The 24,042-nt window shown below is 31.4% G+C and overlaps 3 protein-coding genes and 2 pseudogenes across 8 annotated transcripts; 1 reads left to right on the forward strand and 4 right to left on the reverse strand.

Moving 5' to 3' along the window:
* The first annotated feature begins 542 nt into the window (after nt 1-542).
* GUS2 (glucuronidase 2) lies at nt 543-5,923 on the forward strand. 3 transcript variants are annotated; one of them, XM_022872730.2, is made up of 10 exons: nt 543-993; nt 1,679-1,943; nt 2,060-2,096; nt 2,212-2,395; nt 2,968-3,116; nt 3,198-3,431; nt 3,713-3,902; nt 4,049-4,174; nt 4,376-4,475; nt 5,327-5,923. In XM_022872730.2, exons 2-10 carry the CDS (start codon nt 1,734-1,736, stop codon nt 5,714-5,716), a joined length of 1,620 nt encoding a protein of 539 aa, XP_022728465.1. In that variant the 5' UTR covers nt 543-993; nt 1,679-1,733; the 3' UTR covers nt 5,717-5,923. The 3 variants fall into 3 exon arrangements, with proteins under 3 accessions (XP_022728465.1, XP_022728481.1, XP_022728468.1); XM_022872746.2 differs by having other exon boundaries at nt 623-876; XM_022872733.2 differs by having other exon boundaries at nt 667-993; nt 1,596-1,943.
* A 148-nt stretch (nt 5,924-6,071) lies between these two features.
* Nucleotides 6,072-6,893, reverse strand: LOC149514129 (uncharacterized). Its single transcript, XM_089746639.1, has 3 exons — nt 6,822-6,893; nt 6,573-6,644; nt 6,072-6,467 (listed from the first exon to the last, which is right to left on the reverse strand). The coding sequence occupies exons 1-3, from the start codon at nt 6,872-6,874 to the stop codon at nt 6,377-6,379; spliced, it is 216 nt and encodes a 71-aa protein (XP_089602765.1). The 5' UTR covers nt 6,875-6,893; the 3' UTR covers nt 6,072-6,376.
* A 92-nt stretch (nt 6,894-6,985) lies between these two features.
* On the reverse strand, nt 6,986-10,443 carry LOC111284023 (uncharacterized; annotated as a pseudogene). The gene is made up of 7 exons (XR_016329335.1): nt 10,207-10,443; nt 9,467-9,613; nt 9,024-9,095; nt 8,221-8,292; nt 7,634-7,706; nt 7,372-7,515; nt 6,986-7,263 (listed from the first exon to the last, which is right to left on the reverse strand). The product of XR_016329335.1 is annotated as an uncharacterized LOC111284023 (transcript).
* Nucleotides 10,444-12,733: 2,290 nt separating this feature from the next.
* Nucleotides 12,734-18,798, reverse strand: LOC111284026 (SNAP25 homologous protein SNAP33-like). Of its 2 annotated transcripts, none has more exons than XM_089746640.1 (6): nt 18,662-18,798; nt 14,845-15,410; nt 13,820-13,913; nt 13,507-13,637; nt 13,312-13,409; nt 12,734-13,103 (listed from the first exon to the last, which is right to left on the reverse strand). In XM_089746640.1, exons 2-6 carry the CDS (start codon nt 15,340-15,342, stop codon nt 13,004-13,006), a joined length of 921 nt encoding a protein of 306 aa, XP_089602766.1. In that variant the 5' UTR covers nt 15,343-15,410; nt 18,662-18,798; the 3' UTR covers nt 12,734-13,003. The 2 variants fall into 2 exon arrangements, with proteins under 2 accessions (XP_089602766.1, XP_022728507.2); XM_022872772.2 differs by lacking the exon at nt 18,662-18,798 and adding an exon at nt 16,312-16,502.
* Nucleotides 18,503-24,028, reverse strand: LOC111284033 (uncharacterized; annotated as a pseudogene). The gene is made up of 9 exons (XR_016329336.1): nt 23,799-24,028; nt 23,475-23,604; nt 22,984-23,043; nt 22,124-22,226; nt 20,758-21,338; nt 20,162-20,297; nt 19,837-19,994; nt 18,887-19,737; nt 18,503-18,798 (listed from the first exon to the last, which is right to left on the reverse strand). The product of XR_016329336.1 is annotated as an uncharacterized LOC111284033 (transcript).
* Nucleotides 24,029-24,042: the final 14 nt, after the last annotated feature.

The following is a 24,042-nucleotide window of genomic DNA, read 5'->3' on the forward strand; positions in this document are numbered from 1 at the left end:
CAAACTTTATCAGAAATTAATTGAGCTTTCCTAAACTTTGTCATTGAAAAATGGCAGATCCATGTTTCCTGCAAAATTAATGATGCTTTCCTCCATAGAAAGACACATTTCACTATAATTTATACATATTTTTTTATAAAAATATATTATCTCACATGTCCAGGTGGTCTGAGAATTTAGTCAAGTTTGATTTTAATCTTGATTAATTAAATTGATCTTGATTTAAACTCGAGTTTTAATTCCATCACCAACAAAAGAAAAAGTGATTTCCCAAACATGGTAATTGTTGAAAAAAAAAATTAAAATTTCTTGTCTTAAAAATTTTAAATTATTTGTGATTTTATATTTAAAATGAATTATTTTATATATGATTAAATAATTTTAAATTTGATGTTTAATATGATATAAAAATTAATTTTAGTAAAACTTTATGTAATTAATAAGTAATAAATCTGGTTGGCTTATATTTAATTAGAATCAAACAAACAATGCGGCCAGTCAAAGTATAAATAAATACTAACATAAAAACCATGAACTAAACCATTGTTCCAAGTAGATTTTTGGTGAGAGGCGTTGCTTCATCATAAAGCCAACAACCACCTCTTTCAAGAAAACTTGGCCTTCTTGACTTTTTTTTTGAAGCTGGCAATTGACTGTTGCCCCCACACCTACTCCTTTTCAAAAGCAGTTTTACCATTTTCTTTGGTACTAAAAACCACCATTATGTATTCATTAGTGCAAGTTTTGGACAAGAATCTTAATGTGATTTTTTTAGACAAACCGACAAATCTGAATCCTACCCATTGTACCAAACATGTGTTATCTTGTCATGGAAAGGTAACAGGAGTCTAAGGATAAGCAGCCAAGACTGACAGAGTAAGGTTCCATTTTGGCTAAAGAAAACATTATTGGTGGTGTACTTTATTCCAAGGAAACTTCACTGCATTTCTCTGTATGCTTTTCCAATGGCTGTTTTCTAGCTTTTTTTTGGAGGTTAGTTTCTTATCTGGGTTGTCCTTGTTTGCTTCTGGGTACTTTTGAGTTCAGCTTTGTCATTGCCTATGCCAATTGAATGTATTCTTTGTTTTTGGCAATTTTGGGTCAATTTTTTTCAGTGGGTTGCTTTTGGTTTTGTTAAATTATGAAACTTTGATTGCTTTTGGATCTGCTCATTCTTCAAGAGTAAACGCTGTGAGAAAAAGAAAAAAGGCATTTCTTGTTCCATTATTCTGGCCTATATCTATTGATGTCTTGAGGATGTTTTTGATATTTTGAGATCTGATTTTTTTTGGAAGATTGTGAAGCTATAAATTCACACGTGCCATTTCTATGTTTAAAATATTTCTTTTCTTTAGAAAGGAGGTATCTTCTTCTGAAATTTACTTAGAAAATGCTGAATTAGCTCATTATTAGTGGCAGTTGATTGATTTAGGTCATTGCTTGTGGATGCTGTAAACAGCTGAGCAAGGTTTTAAGTTTGATTTCTTTCAAGATAGTAATAACCTGGAAATACAGGTTATAAACTGTGTAGTTTGGGACAACTTACTGTCTGAAACTTAGTACCATCTAACTTCCTTTTTTTTTTTTGGTTGAAGTGTGCCTCTAATTTCACTCATTTCATACCAAATGCCACCGTAGAGTTTCTGTTTCTGATAGAATTTATACCCTTGGGTCACAGTTAAGTTAATAGGCCGAGGTAGAGGCGAGCGAGGCTGTTACAATTGATTTATGAAATGGAATTTGGCCTCATTTTGTTCTTATTTGTGGCTTCCATCCCTGCAATTTCGGCTGAAGATGTTAGTCATGGGGCAATTGTCGTTGATGGGACTACTACTGTTGCTCAAACTGATAATAACTTTATCTGTGCTACAATTGATTGGTGGCCTCATGATAAGTGTGATTACAACCAGTGTCCATGGCACTATACATCTGCAATAAATCTGGTGAGGCTTAAAAAGAACTATCATCTTCATAAGATTAAATGGTTTTTTGTAGGATTTAAGCTTCTGGAAGAATTGAAGCAATTTAGTAACAGCTCAACTGCTTTTCTTTTTAACAGGACTTGTCTCACCCTTTCCTCGCCAAAGCTGTCCAAGGTTTGTATTTCAGTAATGATATAGCTCTCTTTGTAACATAGATGTTATGAGTGTGTTGTTGGGTTTTTTTTTTGTCCTGAAGCATGATGCTACTCTATGTTCCTGACACTGTTAGCTTTCAACCGTTTGAGGATAAGAGTCGGAGGCTCTTTGCAAGATCAAGTATTGTATAATGTTGGAAATTTGACGTCTCCTTGCCATCCGTTTAGAAAGATGAAAGATGGGTTGTTTGGATTTTCAAAGGGATGTTTACACATGGAAAGGTGGGATGAGCTGAACCATTTCTTCAAAGCATCCGGGTAAGATCTTAGCATTTCAAATACCATTCTCCCTCTTCACCAAAAGGAAAACTGTTTTCAGCCTAAAGATGTGCATAATGCCCATTAACTTAAGTGTCTTCAACTAATTATTTTCTTATTCGAAATTCAAACATTAAATGATTAACCGAATTAGATCAACTAATTCGGTTAGTAACCTAACTAATCAAATTTTAGGGCTCATAGACCCTAACACAGTACAAAGTGAATAAAATAAAATTATGGAATCCCGATGGCATCGTAAGTCTAAAAACATTAAAATGTTCTAGCAAAAATACTTACTTAAAAACATTAAATTTTACAAGAAAAATACAATAAGATCATTTTATTTTCCTTTTTTTAGATAAGGTTTATTTGGTGGCTTAAATGGTTATTGTATATACATATGATGACTATAAAATTTCTTGTACCCTAGGTGATTGTTATAGCAACATGTATATTTTATTAAAATTTTTCCCTGAGTTTATTCTTAGACTCACAAGGTTTTTCTATTTTATGGAGTGCATTAGGCTTATGCTGCTGATAGAATTATCATTTGAATTCTTCATTTGCAGTGTAATGTTGACATTTGGCTTGAATGCACTCCATGGGAGACACAAAATAAAGAGGAGCCTTTGGGGAGGGGATTGGGACTCTACCAATGCACATGATTTTATGAAGTACACCATTTCAAAGGGATACCAGATAGATTCATGGGAATTTGGTACTGAATTTTAGACAAAGCGCTTTACATATCCGTTCCATCTTTCACTTTTTACCTATAATATTGCCTTTGTTGTTTCAGGTAATGAGTTGAGTGGAAATGGTATTGGTGCACATGTTCTTGCTGACCAGTACGGGAAAGACTTGATCTACCTTAAGAAAATTATAAATGAGTTATACAAAGGCTCCCAATTTAAACCATCGCTTGTAGCACCTGGAGGATTCTTTGACCAAGAGTGGTTTGCTAAGCTTCTTCAGATCTCAGGCTCAAGCATACTTGATGCCATGAGCCATCACATGTACAATTTGGGTGCAGGTGAGTTGGGGTAGTACTAAATTATTTTGCAGGATGTACTTATACAGCCCACTCCCTAAAAAAATGAACTATTGCCTTAGAATCAATAGTCATAAGATGAATGCTCAAGAAATAATTTGAAATAATCCTAAATAATATTTTCTGAATTTTCATCTGAAATCAATATTCACCTAAGGTTTGGACAAACCATCAATTGTTGTGTTTGTTGGTTTCAATGCATGGATACATTACTGTTTGATCCTGCTTCCATTTAGTGCTTTTGAGCCCTGTTTTTGTTTCAGGTGTTGATCCCAAACTTGTGAGTAAGATATTGGATCCCAACCACTTAAGCAAGGCAGCAGATACATTCAGCAATCTTACACACCTAATCCGGAGGCATGGCCCTTGGGCTTCTGCTTGGGTTGGAGAATCTGGTGGGGCCTATAACAGCGGGGGTCGTCATGTGTCTGATACATTTGTCAACAGCTTCTGGTATTCACACTTTCCCAACTGCTTTAATCATCTTTCTCCTCACTTTAGTTATGTTTTTCAATCGTTATAAAAGATTAAGTTTACCACTAATATATTGTTGTCGTATATGAATGCTCAAGTTTTCTTTCCCTTATACATGATTTTAGGTATTTAGATCAGCTTGGGATGGCGTCCAAGTACCATACTAAAGTATATTGTAGGCAAACACTAATTGGTGGGAACTATGGTCTTCTCAACGCGACAACATATGTTCCCAACCCTGATTATTACAGGCAAGAGCAAGAGAGTTTAAATTCTTTATTGGAGTGTATACATTCTAGTTTGTTTTGCTTGTGTGTTATATATATGTTTGATCAAATTGAAGGGCTAGGGGGTAACAAAGAAGAAGATACTGAAATGTTTTTTTATGTATGACTGTGCTGAATTTGTATGCAGAGTCCTTAATACCTTTTTGTTTAAATGGTCCTTAACAGTGCACTTCTATGGCATCGGTTAATGGGAAAAGTGGTTCTAGCTGTTGATGGTGATGTGTCACCCTTTCTGCGATCTTATGCCCATTGTTCAAAAGGAAGAGTAAGTCCATTTTTATTTTGCTTTTATTCCACTTTATTCTTAAATAAAGACGATTAGGAGAATGCAGGAATCCTAACTCTAAGGTTGACAGCGGTCCAAAAAGCGTCAGATTCTTATATTTCTAGCTGTATTAAATATGGTGGAGAAGCTTTGAATCCATCACTTTTTTTAACTGATTCATAACCCATTGCAAAGAAAATTTTCTTGCTGCTGGTCCCGTTTTAGCTTTTGTCATTGGCAGATCTACTCTAAGAAAGATCCCACCTATTGCTATGGACCAAGCTAATAACAAGCATACCAACTTGCCTAATTATGTCCACTTTTAGTTGTGTTTTTACTAGCTTGTTTAGCAGGGCTTAAGGTTAACTAATGTGAGATATTGCCTGAGTTTCTCTTTGGGGTCACACCTAGAATTTGATGGCCCACACTCCATGGTTTACTTATTTGAAAATTCCCTTAATCATGTCCCTCTTCTCTTCAATTAATGCACACTATCAAACATTTCAAACCTGAAATTCATTCTTTAAAATGAGTCAACCAGGCAGTGATTTCCCATCTAGGCGATGAGATTGCTGCTATTCATGTTTAATTTGCTTTGTATGATTTTAGGAACTTTTATTCCTTAACAGCGGATTACTAATAAGTACCATCAGGTTTTGACATGAAAGTGAACATAACAACTGAACCATTCTGCATCATGTCCTTGTTTCAGGCACATGAACAATAGGACATGTCTGCTATTTGTTGACTTTTTCATATAATTCTTATCATTTTCCTATGAAATTGTTTTCTGAAATCATAGAGCCAATTAGATTTTATTTTTTGACTATGATCTTGACATCCTGTTGCAGGCTGGTGTAACTTTACTTGTGATCAACTTGAGCAATCAGACAAATTTCATAATGAATGTTCAAAATAGTATCAACCTCAAGTTGACTGTGAAAGAACAAAGCATTAGCAGGGACAGCTTCAAACATAGTCTTAAGAAAACTTTTTCCTGGGTTGGGGTTAAAGCTTCCGATGAAGCACTATTCCGAGAGGAGTATCATTTAACTCCGAAAGACGGATACCTTCAAAGCCGAACCATGGTTCTCAATGGCATTCCTTTAGAACTTACAGGTACTGGAAACATCCCAAGGCTAGACCCTGTCCATGTTAACGTGAAGTCTCCAATATCCATCTCTCCTTTGTCGTTTGCATTCATAGTATTCCCCAACTTCCAAGCTCCAGCTTGTGGATGATTTTCCATTTTCCTTACAGCAGCAATGCAATAATGAAGCGTTGAATATGATAATTGTATAATAGCAGAATCGTTTGTTTTTGGCAATATTGTTTTGAGCAATTGTAATTATCAGTAGTTTCTGCAGCTATTTTATGTGGAAAATAAGCGCAGTTGTATTATTAATCATTATTATGTTTTATGTAGTGATCTTTCTTATATTAATTAATCTCAGACCTGTCCCTTTCTTTCTTCCCTTTTTTTTTTTTTTTTGGAGTTTAAACAATGATTCTGTTTGTCATTTTCTTGGTTACAAAATGGAACATCATATGACTGTCATAAATTGAAGGGCAGCACAAGTGTAAGACATGTTCCTCTCCTTTTCAAAATTGCAAATTTCATTAATACAACTGTGACATTTGATCATTCTCGATCTTCAATTCCGGCTTTCAGCTGTTTATATAACACACAACATATTGATACAATAAAGCTGCAGATAATGCTAAAGAATGAGTTAATCATATCTACAATACAATTACAAACACCAGTGACTTCGAATAATTATCAGAACCTTTTCCCTAGCATAGTAAAAGAATACAGTACTAAATATGAGTCCCATACTTTATTGGAACCCATGGCTATGAGGTTTCTAGTAATCAGGTTGGTCTTCTTCACGGTTAGACTACGCCAAAAAATCTGTGTCAGAAAGTTCAAGGACCTTGTGTGCACCAATGAGGTTTACACCAGGCCGGAATCCATTTTCTTCAATATGCCTGCAATTGGCATAAAAAGGAAGTTTGATATTTTATTTCTTTTTCACATTAGCAGTGTCCCAAGAGGCTATTTTCCTCGCAAATTAAGTGATGAAGGCAACTCACAATTCTTTCAAGGAAGGATGCTTATAGAATGCATCAGGAATCCTGCCCGAGAATTGGTTATGATCCAAGTACCTGTTATTGTTAAAGTTCAAGGGCAGTAGTTAAACATCAGGACAAAAAATTTCATCCAGTAAAAGAAATGCAATGATCACGAAAAAGGCATTTCCAAAAAAATAAAAAGTTGCTCCACAAGAAAACCAGTCCAAATTTCAAAATCAAACTAGAATTGAGTGTTTAAGAAAATCTCACAAATATGTCAATTTAGGAATATGGGCAAGTGCTGATGGTACAGCTCCAGACATCTTGTTGTATGAAAGGTACCTGTAACCAATACAAAAAAAAAAGTTACAGGGGATTCAAAAGAATTAAAAGAAAAAAAATAGCATAGTACAAATTGCTTAGATTATTACTTAAATAAATATATTATTGGCACTTCAATATCTCCAAATTTGTCAAATTTGCCAGCTGAGCAGGAATTCCTCCAGTCAAATAATTGTTATTTAAATACCTGCATGCAAACCTTAAGAAAACTTTGTACCGGACCATATAGCAATTAAAATAATAGATAACAAGAGTTTCATAACACATTAACAATTAAAATATAACATACAAATTCCGTAGAACTGGAAAGCCTCCTTCAATATGAATAAGCTCCCTAATGGTACCTACCAAATGATTATGACCAACATCCCTGGAGAAGAAAAATAATCATTTAGCATAATAAGGAAAAAAGTCTGCCAATAAAGGATAAATGCTAAAGGATATAGAAAGGTACAGCAGATAGTCGACAGAATATTACAAGTGCTGAAGGTTTTGTAAAGTGCCCAATTCTGGTGGAATTCGCCCAGTGAAACGGTTTTCTTGAAGGTAGAGATAGCGAAGCTCTGGTAGATTTGCAAGTTCTTTTGGAATCTCACCCTTAAAATTATTGAAGCTCAGAGACCTGACGAAATTTCAATTAGATATTTCTGAACTCATTCCAGCATGCATATACATACAAACACATGCAACAATAAGAGAGAGAAAAAGAGAGATTTCTGCAACTATAAAAAAATACTCACAGATAGGGTTAGTCTTTTCAGCTCACCAATCTCAGGAGGAAGGACATCTTGGAGTTTATTCAACCTCAAATTTCTGTACAATTTGTCAAAAGTTAGTCATTGAATTTTTAAAGAAAGATTCTCAGATGAAAGATAACAAGATTTTGAAGAAACTAAAATGTTTTGGCCTACAATTTTATCTTCCATTCTTTCATTAAAAAAGAATGGTACTTCTAAATATTTGGTCTAGAATTGGCACATAGTTAATATCCAACGATGAAGCTCGGATCTACCAATGAGTGTAACATAGCAAGTAACGGCAACATGGTTCAAATATTTTATATAACATGCTGTAGCCTAGATGGTGTATATGGTATACTTCAGAGCCATTACTTCAGTAATAACAAAGACCTCGAAATCATACTTGCTTCACTTTCAGCAAAATACAGTATAAAACTGTTTTGAAGAAAAACAAGAGCACAGAAACTCTAAGTGAAACTCAAAGGAAAGTATAAGAATTGAGTCAATCCATACTGAGATCTAGAGAAAGATAGAGTTATTATGAATTCTCCCACACCAATAGCAGTTTACAGAAGAAGAAAACATACAACATTCTAAGTCGTCTCAGTCGTCCAATTTGGGGATGAATTGGGCCAGTCAGCTTGTTGTTATGGAGATCCCTGCCACATTAGCAAAGTCAAGAAGGAAAAAAGGTTCTACTAAGAACTCTCAAATTAATTTTAGAGGCTAAAACATCTAAATGGTAGTACCAATGCTTATGATTATTTTGCATATATAATTACTTATATGTTAGTGAGAACCAAGCCTAACCACATACTAAGATACTACATGATTCATTATTTCATCACTGTCTCAGGGGTTAGTAATTTATGTAAACAACTAAAAGCATTGAATGCAAATGAGTGATGTATAAATTATGCACATGAACTTACAGACATTGCAAATCCATATTTAGGTGTGGTAAGGCAATTGATGCAGGTGAAAAAATATTGGGGCATTATAAAAAAGGTGAACAGAAGAATCTATGCTTGCATCCAGCGCAATGTTTTTCTCCCTTTTTATCCACTCCTTACTAGAAGAAAGAAGAAAAGTGCAAAGGTCGCTTATTCATTTATATATGCATACTGCTTTCAAATGCCAATTTCGTCTGCATGGTCTACGGATCAAAAACAGGAAATGACACTCAAGTACATGCAATATTCTAAATTCTAAAAGACTCCAAAAGAACTTATGGGCATTAAAACTTGATCTTGTAATTTGCAGCTCTGGTTCACAAGGGATTTGATTGCCACTTTGAAGCACAGTCAGGACACAAATAACAAGGAGCAGGCTTTGTTGATCCTTTAAAAACAAATATTTTAGCTTATTAGGCAAGAAAGAGTGAACTTACAGCCTTGTTAAATCCAACAAATTAGTTACAGCAATAGGAAAAGGACCAACGATTGATACTGCATATACTTCCCTGTAAAACAAAATGGTCATAATCATGAGCCAAGGTTAAAGTCGATACAAACCAATAGAATTACATACAATAGTGAATCAAGGCAGAAAAGTATATTCACTTAAGTATCTTTCCCCTAACCCTAACATAAGTTATAGATAGAAGTTGGAATAAATAATAGAATAAGAAAGAGAAATACATATGAATTCAACCATGGCAGAAAAGTATTCACCTGAGTATCTTGCATAGGATATCAATACAAGTTGGAAAAACATAGAAAGAGAAAGCAAAAGGCATTTGAATAGTTCATTAGGTAGCGTTAATGAAACAAGGTTTATTAAGACACAAATTAAGAATTTTAAAACGGGATGCATAGTAGCTATGGTACTTACAATTCAGTAACAACTCTATAGTCTCCTTGAGTAGAACATGTTAGACCAGACCAAGGTGATAAATCACCATCCTCACAGGGATCATCCCAATCCAGGAATATACCACTCTCCATCCAAGTGATGCTTTTATCTCATTTAAGGCTTTTACTGCAACAAAAATACCAACAATCAAACTATTGCATTGGCACATTTACATTCTATTTTAATCTTCAAAATGATGATATCTACATCAACGGTAACAATAAACATCAGAGACATCCCTAAAAGCCAACTTAAAAGTTCTAACTGTTCTATTTTGCAATCGGGAAAACAGATTCTTAGATTTTAACCAAAAATAAAGAGTCAAAGCCATTAAAAAAAAGAACAATTTAAGTAAATTTATCTACTAAGTTGCTCTATAAAAGTTCAAGCGAAATGTGTAGAAAGTTAAACTCACATTAACAAATAATTAAGCAAGAACCATTTCTAAAAAGATCCAAAAATAACAAAAGAAGCAAAAAGATCACAACTTTAATTCAAAAAAATGAACACAATGACTAAAAGAACCAACTCACTTGGTACCAAAAAAATGGGTTCTTTTTAGTTCAATGAAATGAACAAGAATGACATTCTGGGTATGGTAAAAAAAAAAAAATTCCTTTTTCTTATTTCTTTCCACATTTTCTCAGTAACCAAACAGAGCAAAAAAAAAAAAAACAGAAGAAGGAAGATCTAGCGGAAAGAGCAAAAAGAAAACTTACAATCTCTCTTGAGAGTTTTGGTGTGAGCGACAATGCAAATCAAAGTTAGTGGCCAACGGGCCGCCATTGTTTTGGGTACAGGGAGATCGAAGCCCAAGGATACTGAAAATAAATCTTTTTTTTTAATATACTTTTATATGTTAAATTGCAGATCAGGGTAAAGTCGCCAACTTTTCTTTCTATCAAAATATTTTTCTAATATTTACAGAGTAACTTTTGCTCTGAAGTTTGTCTTTGGCCTTTGCCGAGAGATGAACACGAGGGAAAAAGGGTAAAATGCCCCCATGGTAATTTTTTATTTAAATTGTATATTTATTTTATATTTTATATAAAAATTATATTATAGTTCATATTATTCACGAAATAATTTTATTTATTTAATTTAAAAATAAATAAATTATTTTTAAAAAAATTATATTCAGATTTTTAAAACTCAAAAAATATATAAAATTTATTTATATTGATTTGTCATTAAAAAATAATTTTTTTTAAATAGTAAAAGAAATTATGTATATTTTTTAGATATTTTTGACAATAATATTCATTCACTTATAAAATTATATCAAATAAAAATAAATTATGTTTTTTAAAAATAAAAAATATATTATTGAATAATAGATTAAATAATAAAAAATATTAATATACTTTCACTTTAATAATTTTAATTTAATTATTATATAAAATATAAAAAATGTTAAAAAATATGTGAAAAAAATAAAAAATAAATTTTAAAAATTTTTATTTTTCATAAAAATTAAAATGTAATAATAATAAAATATATCTTGAAAAAAAATTATAAAAAAAATTGCAATAGTTATAGAATATATCTTTAAAAAAAAAGTTACTTAAAAAATAAAAATTTTGATGTGTAACACATTACATTTATACTTTTAAATCTGTAGCAACATTTTTTAGTGGTAATTAAGATTAAAGAGATAACTTTTAAATTAATTTTTTTAAATTAAAAAAAAATATAATAAGTGATAAAGATAATATTTAAAAATTTTTCATTCATTTGAAAATAAATTTAATAATTAGAGTTTAAATAGATTTAATCACTTTGATAATCTTATTATTTAAAAATTTAAGATGAAAATTTTTGAATTTTCAAAATCTTACATAAAGTTACTTGAATTTTAATGTTTTAAATAAAGTTTTTTAAAAAATAATTTTTTAAATTAAAATAAAAAAATAGTTGAAAGATTTGGATAAATTTAGTTTTTATAATTTTTAAACATGTTTGAAAATTTTTGATAATTAAATAATTTTTTAAATAAAATTATTTGATAAACAACTAAAATTATTTATTAAAAAAATTCATATTTCATATTTTTAATTTTAAAAAATATATCATTAAATTGATTTAATTTTCAATTATAATTTGAATAAATTTAAAATTATATAATTTGTAATTAAAAAAATTATCTTATTTTTTTAAAAAACTATCCTATATATCATTTAAAAAAACTATTTACATATAGGTACCTATGTGACAAACTTGTATATATTATTATCTAATATATATATATATATATATATTATATTGGTGTTGATATAAAAATATAAAATATATTTTTATTTTTTAAATTTATTTATAATTTTTGTTAAAATTTTAAATTATATTATCGTTGTGTTTTTTATTTGTATTATTTTTGTATTGTGTAATCAAATTGTGTTTAAATTTGTTAGATGAATAAAAATTATACTAATATTTTTGGACAGTGAACTTTTTTTTTAATAAAAGAGGGATAAAAGAGAATTTTGAATGTCAATTTTATATCTTTACATTTTTATTTTTAAAAATTTTTTAAAAAATTAAAGAAAATTAGGGGGTGGCTTTATTTTTTTAAGTGACTTAAACATCAAATCAAAATACTTAAAAAAGAATTTCATATAATTTTTATAATTATTACTTTTTTATATTTTTGAAATAATAATTTTTTTATCATATAAAATCTCAAAATTTTTATCATCCAAATTCAAATTTCAAATTCCAATTTCTACTAGATTTACGTTTACCCTTATTTAGGAGAATTTCAAATTGGATATATTTAAAAAAATAAAAAAAATTAATCAATCTCTTTGAAAAAAAATCAATTAGTTCCCTTTAATAATTGAACGTAATCAAATAAATATACACAGATCAATTCAATCAATTCGATAAAAAATATATCGATCAATTTTGTAATAATTTTTGTCTAATCAATGTCGTATTTATTATTTTTAAAAATGTGAATAAAATTTTGTATATATATTTATATTATATAATATTTAAAAATATATTAAAAATATCAATTAATTCAATCCATTCAACTATTAATTTTAAAAATAAAAAATAGATCAAATTAATCAATTAAAATTCTTTATTTAATGAATTATTATAGAAATCAAACGAACTAAATTGATTTAATGAACATTAAAATTCAGGTGATTTCTTCCTATCAAGTTGATTGTAAATCTATCTAATATATTTAAAAATTATATAAATCTCGCTCAAAAGGAAAAAAAATCCAAAAAAGTTTATAAGTACTGAAATTTTAACTTTAGATAACTAAAGATTACATTTTAAAAGTGATTGTACGAATCAACTGAGTTAGACTCGATTTATCCTTTATATTTGTTTAATGTTTGTCATAAGACTAGAAAGTAGAAAGAATGAAAGGGGAAAATTGATAAACCAACAAAAAAACAATGGTAAAGAGGTGAACTGTCTACCAATGTAGGAGAAACAGAAGGGTTAGAAAGGATGGCAGAGCATTAGCAAGCAAGTCTCAGAAGCAAAATCTTGAGAGAAAATCTACTTTCCAAGTAATCTACGAGCACGTTGATTGGCACCTTTCACACGGAAATTTAGCTCATCCACATCATCTTGGAGACCATTCAAGCCTTTATTTTGCCTGCAATAAGCATTGAGTGTGGCTAATGTCAAATTTACTTTATATAACCAAAAATGCAGGCAAAATACACCAGAGTTCATGACCAAAATGGAAAATCGACGTATCAAGTGACTTGCTTCCTCTTTAGCAATGTAAAATTAGATGATTGAAAGACTAAATAAAGTTGAAATTCTAATGACCATTTGAGAAAATTGACAAAAAAACTAACCTCTCAATTTCAGATCCCATATCAATGGCCATATCCTTCAGCTCTCCCAATAGATCGCTTAAATCGGAGAGAGCATCGTCCTGCTTTGCCTTCTCAACCTATTTTGCCAATCCCAAGAGAAGAAATAAATATCATATTCATCAAGAAGCTTAGATTAGTGGGTTCTTCCATGCCTCCCATTCATACACAACATACCTCAACTTTTTGAAATGCATTTGTGGGTTCAGGGGGTGGTGTTTGAGATTTGGAATGTCCCCTAGGAACATGATTCAATCCCAGCTTCTCCCTCTGTTCCAAGTGGCCACCCCTTCTCTTTGGTGAATCATCTGTAGACCAAGTAAATTACACATACAGTTAAGACAAAAAATGCAACAAAAAGGACATAAGCAGAAAACAATTCCAAAGTCACTGCCAACCTTTAATTACAGGAAATCATGCATTCAGGTTTTTTAAAATACGGGGAGTAAAAGAGCAGATAATTCAAGGAGGATATGGAAAGAAAAATGACCTCTTGTTATAACAGGGCCTCGTATTGTATGAGCCTTCTTCGGCTTCCAAGTTTTTGAGAACATGCCTCCAAGACTTCCCAAAAGCTTCTCACCCTGAAACCAGAAAGAAACTATCATTAAGAGTGTCCCTTTAATTGACATTTAAACTTAGGCTCTAAATTTATGCCGTCAAAAAGTCACAGAAGCATCCGATAAGAGATGCCATTTAACAATCAAGTGAAACGATTTTGTGAATTTAAACAAAAACAATATTTTCACACAAAGGAGGAAATGAAAGATTAGGGATAAGAGATAAAGAAAGATGAACATGCATAAAGGAGCAAATTTTCATGGTACTCCAAAGTTAGAAAATTCTGATATTCAACTACTTCATCTTTCTTTTAAAAAGTGGCAATTCCACCAAGATACAATTACTTTCTTTCTAGTTAAACTATTAACATTACTATCTATTTTAAAGACTAGTTTACTTTCTGCGTTTGATCAGAGATTTCCCTTTATAATCTCTCTGAAGAGGCACATTTCGTGACTTACATAACATGAGCAGGTGGTCCAGATGATCCATGCAGTGTCAAGGCAGATGGTCTAATGGTAGATCAGAGACATTGGAGGTGGCAAAGCAAGTAAGACAGCAGCTTTTACAAAGCTGTGAGTAGGTTAGGTGAGTGATCATATATGTCCCAAGCAGGTTTCTTACAAAGTAGTCTATTGGATGAAGAATGGAGGGTTTCCCATTTCTAAAGTTTCAGAACATGATGGCAAGAACACTTCATTGCAAGATTGTGACGTCACGGAAAATACTATCGTTCAATCCTTTAAAAGAGAAACTCAAACCTCATTCGGAATTTAATTTTAGGGGACTCTTTATGATCATCATGTTAGCAACATGAACAAACCCAAATATCATCACCTTTATGAAAATATAAATTGTAAGAAAGAAGTGATCCAATTTTTTTTTTTTTTGTATTCTATGGCTAGTCTTCAATCATCTAGCATATGGTTTTGCCTTTCAAAACAAAAGACCTACCCGACTAAGGTCATGTTCTATGCCAGCAGCCACATTGTGGGTCCTGGTAATTTGCTCACCCTGCTGATGTAAGGTGGTCAAAGTCTTGGTGGCACCCTCTCTCATTTCTTCTGCAATCTTCACACAGTTATTCACAGTCTTTGTAGTCTCCTCAGCCTTGTAGACAGCGTAGTTCTCCAATTCCTGCACTGATTGGTTCTCTACTCCTCCGGAGTCACGGAAATCATTCTTATACTTGTTCCGTGACGCTGAAGTTTGCCAATATGAAGAAGAAGAAGAAGAAAATTTCACTTTCTCTTCATCATCATCAAAAGGATTAGTCCCAAAATTAGGAGGATTCAGCGCAGGTTCAGAAGAAGTTCTTCTGGAAGGTTTAAGGGTTTGCTTATTGTCCAACTCGTCATCAGAATCAAAAGGGTTGGACCGAGGAGCAACAAGCCCAGGATCAACTGAATTGTGCTTAGCAGTCTTCAATGGAGATTTCTTTAAACTTAACATTCTTTCAATGAGCAAAAATATACTAATTGATCAAGCAGCTGACAGGAAGAAGTCAAATATTATTTAATCTGCAAAGCAATCAAAGTTCACATATTAGATCATGGCAGAAAAGAAATATAGAGAAATAAGGCAAAAATCCAACGAATTCTGTATGTAATCCTATCCCTTTCAATTAGATACAAACCAAACATAACATAGAATGATTATCATACTATCCTATCCATCATCCTAGGCACCAAACATGACATAAGTAGGTAACATATGCATTAAATTCTGGGCACCAAAGGTGAAATAATCAGGAAGATTATGAAGTTCAATTTCCAAAACTTTTTTCTTTTGAAAAGAGGGACCTTCAATGAATAAGCAGTCTCCTTCACACTCTTCCTTTTGATAATATTATGGAGAAGGGAAAAAGTTACCATGTAATACTTGAGAAAAGGGACTTAAAAGGGATTCAAAAGGCCAAAAGCAACAAAATAAAACTAGAACTTGATCAACAATCACATACAAAGTAACATAATCAGAAACAACAATACCCATGACCAGAAAAAATGTTAAAATCCTAAATTTATCATCAAAGAATAATTACACTTAGTTGACTTGGGATTTTTACAAAGGACCAATAGGGAAAAAAAACCTTCAGATTCCCTAAGTTTTCACGACAGGCAACCAAACATAGAAACAAAAAGAGACCCATGAAGCAAACATCAAAGAAAAAACCCAAAAGGAAACCCATCAAGAATTAAGATATCCATCAAGTCTGCCCAGAAATTTAAAAAAAAAAGGGACAAAAATAACCAAAATCATCCATATAATACAAGAAAAAGAGAAAATAAAACTGGGTTTTGTTTGGTTAACCTGAAAGTTCCATTTGTTTCAACAAGAACAAGCAAGAAAACTAAAACAACCCATACACAGAAATTAAGGCAAAAATGAAAGAAAAAAAAAAGATAGAACTTTGGGGAGTACCTGAAGAAATGGAAATGCAGAGAAAATCTTGCAAAATTTAACAGAAAACGAAGATCAAAGTACAAAATCGAAAGAAAGGAAAAGTTTTTTAATGGTTTGTCAAAAATTCATAAGGAGTTTTAAAGAGAGAAGAGAGAGGATGCATGAGACGCCTCAGATACTCAAAAAGAGACTCTTGAAAATGGAAACTGGCCAGACTGTAATTATTAGTATTATTATTTAATTTAAAAAAATCTTGTCTCTTACCATTTAATTTTTTTTTTTTAAAAAGTGTGCTCTTTCTTTTATCTGTTAAAAATGTAAAAAGATAAATTTTTATAAATTTATTAAATTTAATATAAACAAATTGGTTATATTATACAAAATCTATAACATTTTTGTAATTTAACTTTCTGAAAAGGATTTCTATTTAAAAAAATATTTTTACTTTTTTTTTAACAATTCAATCATGAACTTGGTAGTACGCACCCCATTTTGACCAAACTTCAACCACTTTATTGATGGTAATTTCTTAAATAAAATTATAAATTTAAATGATAAAAAATATTTTTTTTATTATTCAAGTTTAAATTCGTTAAGAAATTACAATTTTTTTTTTTATAAATCCATTAGATTTGATGTAAATAAATTTGTTTGATTTAATTTAAAAAAAATTATCAAAACTCAATTTTTTAATAAAAAGTATTATTTTATTAAAATTTTTTAATTTGGTCTTTAAATATTATTTTAATCATAAAAAGTATTTTTATTTAATTTTAATTTTAAACTATATTTCAAATAATAATATATTAAATTCAAATTATTTTTAATGTTTTGAGAAGTTATGAACTTCAACCCACAAATTTAAATGAGAGAAGGAATTTGACATTATTTTTCATATTTTTATATTAAAAATCATAAAATATCAATTTTTTTTAAAAAAAAATTTTTAAAAATGAAAAAAAAAAAAAAAAACCATCCCTTTCTCCGTTATGGCTTGATAGCAACTGAAAATTGATGTCCAAGACTCCATCCAAATACTAAATTGAATTTTAGATTAACAATGCCGGCAAACTTCTCCAACCAAGTTATTATTAACAAAAATAAATGCAATAATAGATGAAGACAAAGAGGAATTTGATTAGATCTTGGCTTAATAATAATTAAATAAAATCACTTGGTCACTTCTTTTATACAAAGGGCTACTTTGAATTCTATTCTTTTCTTAGGGTGATTACGCAATAAATTATAATATTTCATTTCATTTTCATTAATATATTTATGTTTAAATATATATCTCAATTATTAATTTTAATTTTATCGTTATAATATTTAATTTTATTATTATAAAATAAATCTTATCATTTTCTGTGACATTTCAATTTCATGTTAAGGTATTATGAAAATCTGTTATAATATATAAATAAAAAATTAAATCCAAAATTTATGAAATATTTTTTGTGAGATAAAACTGTGAGACTTTCAAGTCAAAATAGATAATATTTCATAAGTTGAATGCGAATATTCACAAATGATACCAGAATGATTATCAATCAAATAGGGAGGTAAATACTACATCGTGAAAACTATCCCTAAAATCTTACAAGAGTTAAGTGTTACGATGAAAGTCATATTTATAATCTCAATGTCTAGTGTAATCCTGATTCTATGGTTCTGTGTGTGTGTAATATTGTACTTTTGTGTATATTTTGTGTTGAACTTGACAGAGACGTCAAGTTTTAACCGGAGAGTTTGTGCAATTTCAATTACACATCGGTATATTCTAAAGACCTATTATGATATATAAATAGAGACTTAAAACTTATGAAACACTTTTTGTAAGATAAAATCGTGAGACTTTCGAATTAAAGAAGACAATACTTTATAAGTTAGATGCGAATTTTCACAGTTTCATCGCTATATTTAATATTATTAAAATCAATTTTATTATTGATCTAAATAAACCATACCAATATATGAGTGAAGGACAAATAAGAATCTTTTTTTACTCCAATTTCATCATACCAAGTAAGTTTTAATCGAAATGGCATTAAAACAAAGCAATCTTATGAATAATGGCAATTAAAAAGAAAAAAATTTTTAATTGAAAAAAAGTGTGATACAATCATATTGACAAGTAATGACTTTTATCTTAAAGCTTGGGATATCAAGGTTGACAAGTTCTTTCCTACAGAGCTACGAAGTTGACAAGAAAAAAAATATTTTTTTATAATTTCAACGAATTTAAACTCAAATAAAACCAATTTCAAGATACTGTTCAATACAAGCAACTCACTGCACAATATCACTAGAACCTGGACTACATTCAGTGCTTGATCTTAGAAGATATAGATGGGGGAAGAAAGTTTACCATATCCAGCACTCTTTTAGCCAGATCTGGATGCAGTGTGTTCTCTTTCAATGTAATCCCAAAACCGATAACTTTTCATTGCTGAAATTTGTACAAGAAAAATGTAGAACACCAATGCAAATTGGAAGCTTAACTAGCTGCAACAAACAACAAACTACTATGTAATTACACATCATTTGAAACACATGCACACGTGTGCGCTCACTATTATAACAGTATTCCTACCTTGGTATATTTGACTGCATCATACTGTCATACGTCCTTCCCAGAATCTTGGTCAATGCAAATTATATACATCTTTCCTAAAGTTAGCCATTGGAAGGCATTTCTGTTGGAATGCAGCGGAACACGGTCAGTAGTTATGACTAAAAACGGGCAATAGAGTACAAGTATACCACCGAATTTAGGAGAGAACTAAATTCTTACGCTTTTTAATAGCAATAAGCATAAGCTTGACATGGCAACTAACAGAGCATGATGGAGTATGATAATACTAACGACTTTGATTCTAAGTCCATGGCTACTATATAGTTTGGTCATTGTGCTAATTACCACGCAAATAGGTTGAAAAATTGGCGGCAGAAAACACCAAACTGAACCAACACCAGTGAATAAATGCATGATGCAAATTTGTTTAACAAGATTAGACTTTTGCAGAACTGTCTTAGAATGCTGAACCACAATCAATTGTATCAGGATTTGCCCTGAAAAAATCAAAGCCACAGATAGTGTCCAGAAATCAAATAGGTAATACTATAATTCTATTGAAAGTAACCTTAAAGAAAGCATCAGGCAAAAGTAACCATAGAGAAGCATGCATGGGGAATAGACAGATAGTGTATTGACAAGTAAGTGCAAGAATATTAGACTTAGTTGCATTTACATTCATGTAGGACATTGAAAAATAAAATATAAAAACTGCCCAAGGGCAGAAAAACAAAGAAAAAGATTCAGGAAAGTAACAACCTCTCACCCAGTTTCCAATTAATGGACATCAACAATCCTTACCACAGTCAATCCCTATGATTCATGGAGATGTCGAACAACAGCAAGTAAATTTTGGAGCTTTTTTGAATCTTGACCAAACAAATATAAGGCAAACAATACTACACATCAGAATCCAAGTCAAATACATTATTCAGTGAAAAAGGGTTCACCTACCATAACAGTATTACCTGTGCCTCCAACTCAGCTATTCTCTGTAAAGATGCTTGTTAAATGCAAGCACGGCACTTGCACTCTTCTTCAAGCAAGCCTACCTCAGCTCAGCCATTTCTTGTGCTAGATCCTCTGCTTCTTCCTTTGCTTTTAACTTTTGCTCTCTTAGTTCTTCCTAGTAAGTAATAACCATCTTCAAAATCAACTGTTCTTAATCTAGCAGTGGAATCTCAAAGCTATAGAGGATGGGAATGGAGCAGACTAAATTCATATTTCACGTTGTTGGCCCCTCATCACAGTATAAAAGGTGAATGTAATTTCTCTTAATGGCATAATTTGTACCTTACATTGCTTCACCTATAGTTCCTATTCATTTATCTGATGTGACACGATTTCAATCTGCTCCTTCAAGTTAGAATCGGATTCCACCACTAATGCCACTTCCGAAAGGAGTGCACCAAAGAGTTTTTTGCAGCCACTTCAACAGTATTATAAAAATGTTACAAAGAATTAATAAGGTAATTCATAAAAAATTTTCAGATCCTTGATAGGTACCAAAGAGAGAGAGAGAAATGTAGACCAGTATTTGTAGTTATTACCTATAATTTTAAGAGACAAAACTAAATAAAGCATTTCGTACAAAGAACTGCTTCAACAAGATCCGAACCCACCTCAACAAGATTATATTTATTAGTCTAACAATTAAATATTTGCTAAATGATTTAGGATAACTGAATCAGACAGTTTTAGAGCACATATCTTTTTGCAGGAATATGCTGAATAGGTTTAAGAAAAACACGTTTATAACATGTTTAATTGCCGAATAAAAGCTTCTTTTGCTGCCCACATTATCAAACTGTTAAACTATGTATTTGATCAGAAAGGATAACCGTGTAACTTTATTGGAAAAATAAAACAAAGTTTAGGTTGCAACTAACCTTGTATCTTTTGATATTGTTGTCACGCTTTCTGGTTCAATCAAGACAGAATGCATATTAAGTTGTGATCTATCCTTGCTTTTCAGCCATTCCTTGATCTTTTGACAGAATATCTTAGCATTCTTTTCAGAACAAGCTTTCCTCTTAGATATTTATTTTCGTTATCTAATGCTTCAATAATTTCCTGTGCATTCTGAAGCTAAACCTCAAGCTTTTCAACTAAAACATTCATCTCGGACCTTTCTTGAACATTTTCTTCCTCAGTTTTTGTAGCTTCAAGGCATGTCTGCTCCAAGGCCATTGAATTAAGCTTCATGCTCTCTATTTCACACTGGGACTCCAGTGCCATAGATGAAACTGACTCCTCCAATTTCTCTATCCACAAAGTGACTGTTGCAGCTCTTCTTCTTTGTTCTCTATTTCCTGCATTAGTAACGAGCGCTCAGAGTTGGACCTGTTCAACCCTCCTATCAACCGGTCAATTTTCTCCTGTAAATCTTCCATGCCTGCTAATTTGATCTCAAGGTTGTGCACATGGTCGTTTAGGCAGTTGATGTCTTCATTCCTTGCACTTAGTTGTCCTGCAAGTAATCAGAAGAATGCCATCATAAGTTTAACACCAACGCAACAGTAACTTATACTAAGTCAGTTATGCAAGGCAGCATACAGACAATCATCCTACCAGTGCATACAGACTTAGTCTTTAATACATGGTCCAAAGATTACAAGGGAACCAATTTTAATAAAATATACAATGATGCCATAAATATCATAAGGGTGACCATGGAGGAAAAAAGGCAATCACATTCATGGGAAGATAAAGGAAGAAAAACATATGCAAATATGTATTCAGAGAAATCATATGATATTCTGCCACCAGTGAACAACTTCCATAGACAAAAGAGTCAAATTACCACAAGATCCAAAACCTTTCTTTTAACCTACCCTCCCTAGACTAAAAGGCTAATGAAACCCAGTACAAGACACACTAATGCTGTATTTAATAACCATGTTAAAAAAAATAAGGAATGAAAATGATTATCTCAATAAAATTTTAGAGAAAAAAAAGTTGAAATGATAAAAATAAAAGATTGGTAACAATTTGAGTTTTTATCATATTTTTTAAATATAAATCCAATTCAAGTAAGCTAAGCTGGAAACTTAAGATGAATAGAATTTGTTGCATATTTAAAGCACAAAGAGAAATGCACACTTTACAAGCACCATAATTATATGGAGCATGGAAGTTATTAACAAATGCCGATGAGCAACTTCCATGTAATAGGAAAGGCAATTGGGTAAAATATATGAAAGCAACAACAAATTAACACCCTCAGCAATATTTCGAAGAAAAAAGAATCATTACCTATTTCTTGAGAGCAATTTTTTAGCTCTCCTACTAATTTTTGAATATGTTTTTTGTCTTGGACACGAGCTTCCGATAATGACTTCACATGTAGTTCTAGTCTCTGCAGTGAACAAAGTTATACTTAGACAGTATGAAGATTGAAATATTTAAACCTCAATTGCTACCTTTATGTTTGGGTTTCAGGGTTGAAATATTCAAAGGTGCGGCACATGTTTTCCTTTTATTTTTCTCAACTACAGCAATTCAATCACCAAGAAAAAGAATAGAGACCCTTTTCAATGCCAAGGCACTGTCTTCAGGGTGTTTGTTTATAAATCTTAGGAGATGGTCTAGGACTAAAAAGAAGGAAAAATTAATTGGCCCTTCGAGTTACTTTAGCAAAAGGCTAGCAAGTCAAGTCAAAATTCGATCACGCTACTAAACAAGCAGGAAAATCTAGATAGAATAATGAAAATTTAAGATGCAAAAAGTTATGTGGAGAAAACAAGATGCAAAAAGTTGTTAGTAAAAGTTCTGCACAGATGGCAATCAGCAACTTCAGCATACCCTGCTGCTTAGTGTTACCATACTTCACTATCAGCTATTTAGTTCACAGTAAGGAAAAAAAAATAGTTCCAGAAACCCAATTAAGTGATACAGAACTTTTTTCCAGAGAATGGAATAATGGACTATAAAGTACCAGGGAGAAAACAACTGGCATGTCAAATTAAATGCCGATACAGGAAAAACTTTTTACGCTTCATAAATACATATCCCAGGGTTGAATTCCTTAAACAAAAAAAAAGGAATATAAAGATAATGAACGTTTCACATAGCATGTTCCAGATGATAGGATTACCAAGGTATGCAAAAGTTACCCTGATTAGTTCAAAGCCCTGAGATCGGGATTCTTTCAACATCTCTTTTTCTTTCCGTAGCTGCATGTTAAAAGAAAAGTAGACAAAAATATAATTTCAGCACAAACAGATTAAAATTCATGATTGATAACAAACTAACATAATCATCACAAGCAAAAATACAGTGAATGGCTGAATAAATATAAAAACAAACACCTTCAATAGCTCAAATATTTGAAGGGTCAAAACCATTTTTTCCACCAGATAACAGATTAGCTAATGAAGCTTCATTATCTAAAAAACTGAAAGAAAAGAAAAAGAGGACAGCTCGAGCTGTGGAAGCCATTTTCCTAAGCTGTTCCACTAAAACTTGACTATTACAGAAACAATAGGAAATTCATAAAAACTTGAACAACTTACATAAGTGTTCAGACAACAAAAAGGGCTATTGGAGAATCCTGAGACTTAAAAGACCATGTTTCTTAGTAATTACAACAAGGCAAAGAATCTACCTCTCTGCATCTTGTTTCAATCTCCAAGAGTTCCCCAACATCGATAGAGTTGTCTTCATCACTGCTTGAGCTACTTGACATTTGCAATAATATCAATCAAATCTATTTATAACCCAAGTCTAAAATTTACCTGAAAATACAAAAAAGAAATAAAAAAAACACAAACCATCAGGAAATAGACAAGTAATATTGGATACTTTTACAACAGATACGTCAGAAACTCAAAAAAAAAAAAAAGAAATTTATCAATTAAAACAAACATAAACACCCAAAAAATGGAAAAAAAGTTACCATGATTATAAGACTAGAAACAGAAGAACTCACCTGGATTTGATGAATTGGGTATCATAAATCAAATAAAAAAGGCCTAAAAAATCCACAAAAGGAGACGTCTTTACAAACAATGCAACTGAAAACATCAACTTGACACAACAACGTCGATGCCAGCCCACGCCACCGGCCAGCTCACCTCATTAGGAATTATGAAATTAAATTGGAAAGGATTGAAGGTAGGGTCGGGATCCATAATTGGCAGGTAGTTTCTTGACTTTCCCAAAACCCTAACTTC

Source organism: Durio zibethinus, chromosome 17 (genome assembly GCF_047325235.1).
Source record: "Durio zibethinus cultivar Kanyao isolate XHJ-2024 chromosome 17, ASM4732523v1, whole genome shotgun sequence".
NCBI classification, from domain to species: domain Eukaryota; kingdom Viridiplantae; phylum Streptophyta; class Magnoliopsida; order Malvales; family Malvaceae; genus Durio; species Durio zibethinus.

Bases quoted from the DNA above. Each gene is read 5' to 3' on its own strand.
- GUS2 (XM_022872730.2), top strand. From the start codon at position 1,734: ATGGAATTTGGCCTCATTTTGTTCTTATTTGTGGCTTCCATCCCTGCA. The intron at 1,944-2,059 runs GTGAGGCTTAAA...TCTTTTTAACAG, and splicing joins ATACATCTGCAATAAATCTG to GACTTGTCTCACCCTTTCCT. The intron at 4,175-4,375 runs GCAAGAGCAAGA...GGTCCTTAACAG, and splicing joins CCCAACCCTGATTATTACAG to TGCACTTCTATGGCATCGGT.
- LOC111284026 (XM_089746640.1), bottom strand. From the start codon at position 15,342: ATGTTAAGTTTAAAGAAATCTCCATTGAAGACTGCTAAGCACAATTCA. The intron at 13,914-14,844 runs GTAGGTCTTTTG...TTCTGGTTTCAG, and splicing joins TAGAACATGACCTTAGTCGG to GGTGAGAAGCTTTTGGGAAG. The intron at 13,638-13,819 runs GTCATTTTTCTT...CTTGGTCTACAG, and splicing joins AGGCCCTGTTATAACAAGAG to ATGATTCACCAAAGAGAAGG.
- LOC149514129 (XM_089746639.1), bottom strand. From the start codon at position 6,874: ATGTCTGGAGCTGTACCATCAGCACTTGCCCATATTCCTAAATTGACA. The intron at 6,645-6,821 runs GTGAGATTTTCT...TAACAATAACAG, and splicing joins ATTCCTAAATTGACATATTT to GTACTTGGATCATAACCAAT. The intron at 6,468-6,572 runs GTGAGTTGCCTT...TGCCAATTGCAG, and splicing joins CATCCTTCCTTGAAAGAATT to GCATATTGAAGAAAATGGAT.